Source organism: Struthio camelus, chromosome 1 (genome assembly GCF_040807025.1).
Source record: "Struthio camelus isolate bStrCam1 chromosome 1, bStrCam1.hap1, whole genome shotgun sequence".
Taxonomy (NCBI): domain Eukaryota; kingdom Metazoa; phylum Chordata; class Aves; order Struthioniformes; family Struthionidae; genus Struthio; species Struthio camelus.
The window spans coordinates 87,959,231-87,971,696 of record NC_090942.1 but is presented as its reverse complement, the minus strand read 5'-3'; the positions used below and the strand labels follow the sequence as shown (position 1 = coordinate 87,971,696).

At 41.2% G+C, this 12,466-nt stretch overlaps 1 protein-coding gene across 5 annotated transcripts in view; it reads left to right on the top strand.

Moving 5' to 3' along the window:
- The window catches only part of CRACR2A (calcium release activated channel regulator 2A), an 87,005-nt gene that overhangs the window by 17,546 nt on the left and 56,993 nt on the right, over window positions 1-12,466 (top strand). For 4 of the 5 annotated variants that reach the window (XR_011142893.1, XR_011142891.1, XM_009678819.2 and 1 more), the window contains exons 3-5: window positions 5,913-6,024; window positions 7,355-7,520; window positions 9,137-9,283. Coding sequence is in view for 3 of the 5 variants with exons in the window: in XM_009678819.2 (XP_009677114.1) it covers window positions 5,913-6,024; window positions 7,355-7,520; window positions 9,137-9,283 (425 nt within the window). In the remaining 2 variants the exon portion in view is untranslated. The remainder of the gene's footprint in view (window positions 1-5,912; window positions 6,025-7,354; window positions 7,521-9,136; window positions 9,284-12,466) is intronic. The other variant, XM_009678820.2, reaches the window with a different exon arrangement.

The following is a 12,466-nucleotide window of genomic DNA, read 5'->3' as shown; positions in this document are numbered from 1 at the left end:
TGCCTCGGGGTGGATGGAGAGCAAGTTGAGAGCCTATGGGTAAGGCTTAAAAGGCAGGCTAACATGGGTGACACAGTGGTGGGGGTTTACTACAGGCCACCTGACCAGGAGAAAGTTGTCAATGAGGCCTTCTTCCGACAGCTGGAAGTAGCCTCACGATTGCAGGCCCTAAGTTCTCATGGGAGACTTCAACGACCCTGACATCTGCTGGGAAGACAGCACAGCTAGGCACAAGCAGTCAAAGAGGTTCCTGCAGAGCATTCAGGATAACTTCTTGACCCGGGTGGTGGAGACGCCAACGAGGAGGGGTGCAACGCTAGCCCTTGTACTAACAAACAAAGAAGGTCTAGTTGGAGAGGTGAAGGTTGGGGGCAGCCTTGGCTGCGGTGACCGTGAGATGGTGGAGTTCAGGATCCTGCGAGGAGGGAGCAAGGCAATGAGTAGGATTGCAACGCTGGACTTCAGGAGCGCTAACTTTGGCCTCTTGAGGGACCTACTTAGGGGAATCTCGTGGGGTAGGGCCCTAGAAGGAAGAGGGGTCCAGGAGAGCTGGTTAATATTCAAGCATCACCCTCCTCCAGGCTCAAGATGGGTGCATCCCTCTGAGGAAGAAGTCGAGCAAAGCGGGCAGGAGACCTGCATGGCTGAGCAAGGAGCTCCTGGCAAAACTCCAGCAGAAGAAGGAAGTGTACAGAATGTGGCAAAGGGGACAGGCCACTTGGGAGGAATACAGGGACGTTGTCAGAGTGTGCAGGGCTGCGACAAGGAAGGCTAAGGCCCATTTGGAATTAAACCTGGCAAGGGATGTCGAGAGGACAACAAGAAGGGCTTCTTCAAATACATCAATAGCAAAAGGAAGACTAGGGAAAATGTTGGCCTGCTGCTGAATGGGGTGGGTGCCCTAATAACAAAGGACACAGAGAAAGCAGAGATACTGAATGCCTTCTTTGCTTTGGTATTTACTGCTAAGGCCAGCCCTCAGGAATTCCAGAGCCTGGGGGCAAGAGAGGAAGGCTGGAGAAAGGAAGACTCTCCCTTGGTGGAGGAGGATCGGGTTAGAGATCTTTTGTCTAAACTTGACATCCATAAGTCCATGGGCCCTGATGGGATGCACCCACGAGTGCTGAGGGAGCTGGCGGATTTTATTGCTAGGCCACTCTCCGTCCTCTTTGAAAGGTCCTGGAGATCAGGAGAGGTGCCTGAGGACTGGAAGAAAGCCAATGTCACGCCAGTCTTCCAAAAGGGCAAGAAGGAGGAGCCAGGAAACTCCAGGCCTGTCAGCCTCACCTCCATCCCGGGAAAGGTGACGGAACAGCTCCTCCTGGAGGTCCTCACTAAGCATCTGGAGGACAAGAAGGTGATCAGGAGTAGTCAGCATGGATTCACCAAAGGGAAATGATGCTTGACCAATCTGCTAGCCTTCTCAGATGGAATGACCGGCTGGGTAGATGAGGGCAGAGCAGTGGAAGTTGTCTCCCTGGACTTGAGCAAGGCTTCGGACACTGTCTCCCATCACATCCTCCTAGGTAAACTCAGGAAGTGTGGGCTGGATGAGTGGACGGTGCGGTGGATCGAGAAGTGGCTGGATGGCCGAGCTCAGAGGGTTGTGGTGAATGGCGCAGAGTCAAGTTGGAGGCCTGTGGCTAGTGGTGTCCCCCAGGGGTCAGTCCTGGGTCCAGTCTTGTTCAATGTAGTCATCAATGACCTGGAGGAAGGGACAGAGTGCACCCTCAGCAAGTTGGCTGCCGATACTAAACTGGGGGGAGAGGCTAACACGCCAGAAGACTGTGCTGCCATTCCGAGGGACCTGGGCAGGCTGGAGAGGTGGGCGGAGAGGAACCTCCTGAAGTTCAACAAAGGCAAGTGCAAGGTCCTGCACCTAGGCAGGAATAATCCCACGCAGCAGGACAGGCTGGGGGTTGACCTGCTGGAAAGCAGCTCTGCCGAGAAGGACCTGGGAGTGCTGGGGGACAACAAGTTAAGCATGAGGCAGCGGTGTGCCCTGGTGGCCAAGAAGGCCAATGGTCTCCTGGGGTGCATTAGGCAGAGTGTTGCCAGCAGGTGGAGGGAGGTGATCCTGCCCCTCTCCTCAGCCCTGGGGAGGCCTCACCTGGAGTGCTGTGTCCAGTTCTGGGCTCCCCAGGACAAGAGAGACAAGGCACTCCTGGAGAGAGTCCAGCAGAGGGCTACCAAGATGATTAGAGGGCTGGAGCACCTCTCCTAGGAAGAAAGACTGCAAGAGCTGGGCCTGTTCAGCCTGGAGAAGAGAAGATTGAGAGGGGATCTCATCAATGTGTACAAGTATGCGAAGGAGGGGGGGGGGGGGCATCGAGAGGATGAGGCCAGCCTCTTCTCCGTGGTGCCCAGCGACAGGACAAGAGGCAATGGGCAGAAACTGAACCACAGGAAGTTCCATGTGAACATGAGGAAAAACTTCTTGACTGTGAGGGTGACAGAGCATTGGGACAGGTTGCCCAGAGAGGTAGTGGAGTCTCCTTCGCTGGAGATATTCAAAACCCTCCTGGATGTGATCCTGGGAAATATGCTCTAGAGGACCCTGCTTGAGCAGGGGGGTTGGACTAGATGATCTCCAGAGGTCCCTTCCAACCTAAACGATTCTGTGATTCTGTGATTCTGTGGAACAGACCTCGTGAGCAAAGTTTTCTGAAGTGTCTGTAGTACATCATATATTAAAAGATGTACTATTGCCTGATTGTACCATGCTGTTTATTTTGAGATTATGTTGATACTGCTTGTTTGTTGTTTTCCATTCCATTCCAGAATTTTATGTCAAACATGCTTAACTTTCAAAGAAACAGTAGGTTTTCCAAACTTTCAAGAAAGGAAATTCTACTTGAGACTTGAAACCACAGCTTTGCACGTGGGTCTCGAGTTTATCATGAGTAATAAGGATTGGTTTTGTTTTGTTTTAATGCAGAAAGCAGAATAAGGTTCGGTTCTTACTTTTATCTGTTTGGCCTCTGTGTTTTTATTTAGCAGAGCAAAAGCTTAGTATTGTTAGTTGATGTTTGCATGACCAGATGTCATGAAAATATAGAGACACAATAGGTAGGAACGCTGATAAATTCTCATTAAGTACCAGTTGTATCTTTGGATATAAGCTTTCTTTTTTCTTTCCTTTGTTATGAACTATATATTTTTACAATAAACTCAAAATGAACAAATAAACATAAACTCACATATGAGATCAAGAATAACATTTTGTTTCCATAAAAAACAAACTCTTAACAATTTTTTGATTAATAAAAAAAAGAGATTGAGAAAACTCTGACTTAATCTTAGTAACAGTGCTAACTGTGGCCCCAAACCTATACTCATCAGGTCCAGTAATTAATCCTCAGAGAATTTTAAGGAGCAAAATGTTGCTGTATTCTTCAAAATCTCCTATTTTCATATTTATTCAAGGAAATAGATGTGACTGCACCATTTTCTGTAGTGTTTTGTATTGTGAATTTAGTAGGATTTGGTTCAGAATTTGAATCTTGTAGTAGGGCGTTGAGCTGTAATTGCAGAAGCATATATTTATGTGGTAGGTCTGGTTTGTATGGTCCCAGCTGCTTCTTCCTGCCTCTGCCTCACTCACTCCCTACTGCTACAGCTGTATATGAGCTGCATGGTAAACTAAATACTGTAAAAAATCCTGGCAAAAGTGTGGTTATTTTAATCTCAATCTGTTCCTCAGTCTGCTTTGCAGCAGGGCTCACAAGCAGTTGTACTGGAACAGCAGGTGGTTTCTATGTGTATGTTTGACATGGTGACAGGAGAGGGCAGCAGTATAGTTGCCTGAACCAGCACACAAGAAACACTCATCCAGCAACTCTGGAAGATCTATCAGTAGGAGGAGAGTTTCTGTTTTCTAAGAGTAAAAAAAGTAGTATCTGAACACCTCCCTTATCATTGCCATGTAGGCTGTAAGAAGTTTACAAAAGAAACCAACAAAATAAAGTTTTTGCCTTTTCACCTAAGTGATTAAAATCTAAAGCTTTGGGAAGATGGGTTTGCTTAGATGAGAAACTGATGGTACCTCAGGTGTATCTTTAGTGATTTGATTTATACTGAATGCAAATCATGTTTCCTTAGTTTTTTAGAAGCAGATAGCAATGGACAATTACCCTACTCAGAAATCCCCTCTGGGCCATTCCAGATAGTTTTGTGCTCTAGAAGTTCTATCACTCTCCCTTTTTAAGATCATGTTCAGAATTCTTTTTACTGCTCTTCCCTTCAACTTATACAGATTTATAATATAAACCCTAATCTACAGGCATATGCAGCTAGGGAAATACTGTTGCATACACTCAGCCCATGCTTACCCACATGGCTGGTGGTCTTGGCTGGTGGTTTCTATTGTTTTTGGATCAAAAGAGGTTCATTACTGTCTGCAGACCTAGAGCCTTTTCTCCCAGTGGAACAAATCAGCCGTTTTGGTCTAATGAATTTTATCAAACTACTAGCTTGCAATTTTTATATACAATATGTTGCATATTCGGTAGGAGTTCATGGAAGGGATTAAAATAGTAACTAATAAAGCAGAGAACTTCATCAATGTGTATTTATATTGCTTCCTTGGCTGAGGTAGGGTTTTACTCCTTACAGTGCTGTCTCCCAGTGTGCATTCTTGTTATTCTAGTTGTTTACTGCTCCAGCATGCGTCTATTTCTGTGAATCTTTCTCTGCCATTAAAAGAAGGATATTGACATTAAGACCAGCGTTAGAGGGCAGTGTTTTTGCTTCTTTTGTCTGTCTGTAGTTTCTCAGAAAAAAAGTGATTTTGCAAAGCTGGTTTCATGAAGTATTGCCCTTTCTGTGTGAGTCCACTGCATTTCAGAAGTAGATAGATATGAACAATGCAGTAGGTTTGTTCCTTGTGTTAGAGGTATGCAGAAAAAGGAGAATAGGGCATTACTCGGTCTTTCAAAGATAGTTAACAAAACAAGGCCTTGAAGAAAGGAGCAAGATGACACCATTAGTCAGCCAGATAAAGAAGTACCCAAATAAGCCCAAAGAGAACAGAAACAGCTGATAAACCAAAGAGAACTACTTGAACTAAGGGTGAACTATCCTAATTAGCATAATAAAAACCCCATCCACGAGCAGGGAAGCCCCCAACCAAAGCCCCTTCCCCATAGAGCATGCATAGTAGAAAAAGAGGATACTGTTACTTTAAATGAAGACGAGACCTAGCAAGAACCGATGGGATCAAGGGTGACTTAATGCAGTTGTAAAATGTACTGATAACTGTTGCTCAAACTGTATAAAGTGTCAGCTGTGTAGTAATCAGGTGTACTAACATTATGGAATTACCACCCAGCACCCATCTCTGCACAGAAATGAATTAGACAAATATCTCGACTTTGGGTGTTTTTTGGCTCATTGCACACTGAGTGAAAGAACCCTTCTTTTGGGACAACACTTGGACCATGTAGCTTCCTTAGATTTGTTTTATTTGGTTTACACATTTTAAAACTGCTTTAATTAGGAGAATATATCTTTTAAAATGTTCTTGTTTAGGGAGTCTCTTGATTGACATTGTAATGACATGGAACTGGGTTTACAAATCTGCTGGCAGATTTGTCCAGCTGCATGATAACCAAGGCATTTTGCCAGGATGTTGAGACTCCACTTCAAATTCTACCTCTTCCCTGTGGGTTGGAATCCAAGTCACCTGCTTCCAGAGAGAATGTTCTTACTCTTATGTCATAAAGGATTCTTTGGCAAATCTTCCTTGGCTGATGTTGTTTCACTCTTTTGTGATGTATTTAAATGTTCACTCTGGGAAACAAAAGCACCTATCCTTCTGTATCCTAATGGAGATCATTGGCTTGTTCTACAGATTCTAATCTTTCTCTCATCCTGTAATAGCGGTGAAGTTGCAGCATGTTTTGTCATTCTAGAGACTGTATCCTGAGTTACCTCTTAGCCTGGAAGAACTGGAAAAGGTTTTTGTTACATTGGATGCTGATGGCAATGGGTCACTTACCCCAAAGGAGTTCACCACCGGATTCAGTGAGTTTGCAAAGCATGCCTCCTATATAGAGCTTTATTCATTTTCTTTACTCTCATATCGATAAAGAAGCATTGTATCTTAAGAGTACAGGTATGATGCACACAGGGAGCCAGACTATTCCCCAGATATAGCACGTGTATGTTACAGACAAAGAAGAGTTCAAATTATGTCTATAGGAATTCATTTTGATTAAAGGGCTGGAGGATCTTTCTGTCCCATGTAAGATGGGAAGCCATGGCACAATATGAGACATATGATGTGGCAATCTGAAATTGACCTGTCGAGCAGAACTATAAAGAAATTTTGGAAAATCTACCTTGGGGTAAAAACTAAGGTCTTTTATTTGGGGTTTTTTAAGGCCTGATATGAAAAAATACATGACATTATTACATGAAATACTTTTTGTCAGGGTTAATATGAGACAAGAACGGTCTAAAATGGTGTTATTACTACCACACTTACAGCTATGAGAATGGTTTCCACAACACATTAGTATTTCAAGGGATGTTACTTTATTTCAAAACAAACAGGATGAGGCAATTGCTGGTACTGTACAGTGGGAGTCTACATGTAAGGAAGTTCTTTGTGACTGCCTGCTCTGCAGCAGTGCTCTTACCATCATATTCCCTGTTTTTGTGAAAGGGTGGTTTTCTCCACAACTGTGGCATTCCAGATAAGGTAACAGTGCAGTGTTAGTGAGGCTGTTTGCTCAAAAGGTTGGTTGTTTACCCAGAATCAATTTTGTTCTTAAAGTTTAGCTTTGTTGACTGTATTATAAACATCAGATTTGAGTGTTTTCTGTAGAAAAGCGTTTCTTCTATATGTGAATTCTAACATTTAAATACTTCATATAGGCCCTGCAAATAGGACCTTAATTTTTGTTTACAAATCACCAATAAATTGACATTTTAGTTCTCTCATATCCCACCTCTCCCATTTTAGAGCTAGTTCAAGCAAAAAATAATCTTTTTAAGCAGTACACTCTAATTTCTAATCCTAATTAAATTTGCCCTTATTTGAAAATGAAATGATGTATTACTGCTTTATTTTTCATAACTAAATTGTACATATGTCATAGATAAATTAAGTTTATTTTGATAGTCCCTGCAAAAACAAAAAGTTGTTAACCGTAATTCTTTATTCCTACATCTTTTTTAGGGGAAAACAATCTCTTTTCCTGTAAGCAAGTGTGGGTGTTTCCCTTCCTCACAAATTACATTTACTGTAAAATTTGATCTTGGATATGTTGCTGTTAAATGACATTGCTTCTTATAGTAGCTTCTGATGATGCTAAACAACTTTTTAAGCTATGTAATTTCTAACTCTTAGGCCAGTTTCTTTTGGGGCAGATGGCTTTAAATAATGAGATGCAGCAATCAGAAAGTGAAACAGCCTGCCTGCTTAAACGGGAAGAGAGCATGAGTGATGATGAGGATGAAGAACACCAGTTCTCAAATCTGATGGACCGGCTTGGAGCTAAAAAGGTTTTGGAAGAGTGAGTCTTTCCCAGAAGTAATAGCAGATTGTATGGTCTTTTATGATTCATTTCTATGATTTAATTTTAATGAACTCCAAGATGAGAGATAGGAACCAAGGCCCTTTGGTAACATAGTGATTCTTTAAAAATGAATTTTCTTGGTTGCCAAAGATGATAAAATGCCATTCAACCCAAAACTTCCAAGAGCAATACTGTTGCACCCCAGGCATGTGAAAAGTGCGCCTGTGCCATGTGAAAGCAATAGTACCAAAGCACTGCATATCATGATTTTGGAACATAGATCACTACTGATACATTATATGAGAATCCACAGACACCACTGATTTGAATAAAGTAATGCATGGCAACCGCTTTCTTGGCAAGGACTACGTTTAAAGTTTACCGGTTAACCACAAACAAAAATGATTTCTCTCCTTTTCCACCTTTTCTCTCCTTCATGCATAACTGCATGTTGTGAATGCTATGATAGCACCCACCTCTTCCAGGACCAGGATAACTCACTCTGCTAGGTGCTATATAAACACAGAGCCCAAAAACATACCCTGTTCTAAGAGCTTCCCATGTGTTGGCCTGAAATTCATTGGTTAGTCACCGTGAATGTTTTAAATCAAGGGATGTGTAGAGGCAAAAATGGGAGGGAATCTGGGCAGATGAAAGGAATGTCTAAGAAAGGCATCAGTAATCCTCATCATGAAACAGCAGTGTTTTCTTCTGTTGGCCTGACTGTCTGTTATAGGCAGGAATTAACTGGCAGTCATCCTGAAAGACTGAATTATGAAAGGATTTTTATCAGCTACTTTTTCTATCTTCATCCTCATTTTGTCCTTTAAATGTAGCATTCTCTCCCTGGCTAGGTTCAGCCAGGGAGAATGAGAAGAGACTGAGTCAGGACAAAACAAACAAACAAAGCTACTCAAGGGAATTTTGGCAGTGTTTTATATTTTATAACCCATTACCATTAACAATCGAACATCTTTTTTCTAGTGCCTGCCAAACAGATTTGGAAGCAGAACATTCTGGTTTTAAATCTTTAAATCAAAATTTTAAAGATGTCATGGTTTTTTTTTTTTTTTAGCAGTCCCACTATGGAATTAAAACGTGTTAAAAATAAAAGAATACACTAAAAATGCAATTTCTGAACAAGTCTAAGCAACTTAGGAGACTGAATACCATTCATTTCTCATGAGAAAGTGTTTTTGATTAGCGTACCCTCTGTCCCTTGCCCACTGGAACTGGTGGGAACGTCTTTGCTTCTAACAGGAGTGATGGGACTCTAGAGTGTACTTCATCTATCTCCTTGCTTCTCCATCCCCATTGAGATGAAGCATATGACAGGCAATCACGAAAAAAAGCAGCTCCTGTAATTCTCTACAAATCTTATGATGAGATTTTTGGAATAAATGCAAAGAGAAGGGAAGTGCTTTCTATCAGTCGCCACCCATCTCGTCCTTTTCAAATCTGGGCCAGTGTAAGTAGCTCTTGTTTTTATTAAGCCTGCGTTCTGACCTGTGATACTCTGAAGTCTCTGTTGTGTTACTAGGATGCTGCAAGCATTTACTGTAGACTGAGAAACTCTCCCTCTTAACAAATCCTTTCTAATCTCTTTTTTTCAGTGAGAATGATGTGAAACAGCTTTGGTTGCAGCTGAGAAAAGATGAACCTCATTTACTTTCCAATTTTGAAGAGTTCCTGGCCAGAATTTTTTCCCAACTCCATGAAGCAGATAATGAAAAGAATGAGTTGGAATGTGCTCTAAAAAAGTTAGTGCTTCTCTTTGTTGGGGTGTTTGTATAGTGTATCAGCTACCTTACATACTATGCAGCTTCGAAATAATCACGCCATCTCAATGGAGAATTGAGGGCTATTATCGTAAGAGTTGCTCAAACGTAAAATTTTATCAGTCATAAAGACTACCAGTAAAATTATTAATAATGGCTGAAATTAGCTTATCTTTTCCTGTTAACAAATTGTGTTGGCTGCAAGTCTTTGCAGATGTCTACTATTTCATTGCTGTTTTAAGACAGTGTTAAGCAACTCACGTCTAGTCAGAATAAAACATTTGATTCCAGAGGAGTGTCAGATATACCAGTAAATCTGGTAAATTACCTCTGTGCTTTGCAGCCACTGCATGCAGAATCACTATAAACTCAGATTAATTGGACAGTGAAATGAGATTTACAACTGCTTTAAGATGTTAAAGCAGCATGAAGTACAGATACGAGTGAAAGTGCAAGTAAAGAAATATATTTTAAAAATGTATCAAATATAAAAAACAATATCAACAATATAAAAACAAATATAAAAAATAAATAGGTCATCCTATATATGCAGTTATCTAGTAGAAAAAAGTAGTGATTCTCAATATAAATAGATTGCAAAATGATGCTTACAGTTGAAGTTCCATTGTGTTTTTGTTATAAAACTTGTTACTTCTGAATTTCAAATGCTTATAGATCTGGAACCTTTTGCCCTTTCAGGATGATACTTCAATATTTTTATTCTTACACTGAGAGTGCCTTTCCTGGGAAAATTTGAGCAAAAATTGTACACTTGTATTTGAGAAAGAGTGAAATATGCTGCTTTTGTAACTGTTCTTAAATCATTTTTTTCTGAGAAGTTTTAGTACCGTTGTGGTATATGGTATGAAACTGAAAGCATACTTAGGTATACCTTCAGTATACTTACAGTAGCCTTTTTTTCTGCTCTGGTAAAATTTAGTGCAATAATGCTTTAGAATCACAGAGGCAGCATTCAGACTGGTTTGATACATTGCGCCCAGGTTTGAACAACCTACTGTGATAACATTGCCCTGCAGCTGTGTATTGGTATTATTGGAAGGTATTGTATTAGAATGTATTGAGCAATAAAGGCAGATATAACTGTTGAGCATTTACTTCAGTTGTTCAGTGCTCTCCTGGCTATAAAAAGGATTTTTTTTTTCTCTCTCTAAAAAGAAAAAACACATGGTCATAGAAGACAGTTGATGCTAGATCAGTAGCAGAATTTCTGTCTAAGTCTACATACCTGATTGTAAGTCTTCAAAGACAAGTAGTCAGTTGGAAAGAACCTGATGTGAGTTAAGCCTCTGTCCTGAGCTAGAGATTATTAATGACCGCATATGTGGGGGTTTTTTTGTTTTTTATTTTATTTTTGTTAGAATCTTGGCCATGTTCTGTGAGAACAAAAAGAATAAATATATCTGTTCAACAGCTGTAATCAGCACACTGCGATGCATGGAAAACACATTAACATTATCTGACTTTTCCAGCTTACATAAAACTTCTACTTTGAAAATGTATGGGATTTTTATGCCTGTATAGTAAAATCAGATTTTTAGCTAATTTCTTCTGTCAGTTGCTCCTGCTAACCCCTCTGATTACACTCATAGTAGACTTCAGCCCATAGATCCTTGTTTTATATGTAATGAATACCTGCAAAGATTCTTAACTATCAGAGGAATAAGGCCATCTTAGATAACAGTGGGGGTGAGTAGCCTCTTATTTTAAATTATTTAGAAGTAACAAAAAAGCTCCAGACAAGACCATATAGAAGTGGAAAAATATTTTTTTATACCCACATACTTATAAGATGTATGTATTTGCTTAGACGGGCCAGGATTTACTCTGGGGATGCAGAAGGTAAGGGATGCTGGTTATTGAGATCTCATCATGTCTCCTGGGTTCTTCCTGGTAGGCCACAATTGCACCCTTTAAGGAGTTGCCAATGAATGTAATCTTTCATCTTTCCAGCCTGGCTTAGCTCTGTGAGTCATTAGGCAATACTGAAATTTATTCATAGTCTTTTATCTCCTTTTCCATATGTAGACTGTATGTTTGTTTTAGATTGTTCCTTTTTTTCTGACCTGGATGTCCTAAGAAGCTGCAAGTACATGTGTTAGGATCTTTATTACCTGCCAATCTAGATGCTGTCAGCCCATGCCATTCTTTTATGCCTTGTTTTTTTCTTTTCTTCTAGTGCTTTTGCACAGCATATTTCCATTCATACTTCATGTTAAGGGAAGCTGAATCCAGTGGTCTAAGAGAGACAGGGGATTCCTCCTGTACTAGTCCACTAGATGTAGGCTGCTGCTGTTCCCATTTGTCAGTCCAGCCAGTATTGAGGCTGGACATGTATTCCAAATGCACACAGACAAAAGTGGCTGCAGAGACCAACACAGATGGGAGAGCAGTGCCTTTACTGGCACCCAGGTAAAAGTAGTAGCATTCACAGAAACATGAAGAGTAACAGCCTGATCCTGTTTCTCTCCCTTAATTGATCAGGACTGAAGTTTGTTAGTGAAAACCATGCACTGCTCCTCCTCTCCCTTCACTTTATTCAGAAACACACCTGCATTCACAGATATGCTAATATTCAAGGGAATACTTTAAGTCCACCCAATATGCATCCCTGCACCCTGGGCCCCTTACACAGTTCTCTGGGCCCCTTATACAGCTATTGGCTCAGACCTTGGGTCTTTCCAGATGTGGGCCTCTGCCTACTCTCTTGCTGGTACAGCTTAATTGAAGTTAATGAATACCAGTGTATTCATTCACTCACCTCACAAGCACACTGACATTCACAGATCCTTCAAATATTCGCATGGGCTTTTTAAGTCCATCCAGTGTCCATGCCCGGACCCTAAGTCCCTTACCGCAGCCTTCAACTCAGATCTTGGATCTATCCAGGTGCAGGTCTCCTGCTTGCTTGCTAGTCCACTTTCACATTTGTTAGGTGATAACACCCAAAATAGACATCAGTTCACACAGGAAATAGTTAGAAATATGATTTAATAAGAAGATAGGATAGTCTGTAGTGATCAGACACAGGCCTTGACCAGACAACTGTAGTGACCATCAACTTGCTTACACTTGACTGAGCCCTTCTCTCCATTTTAACATGCTTGTTCTTCCCCCATCCACCCTGGTTCCTTTCTCTGTCCTTGT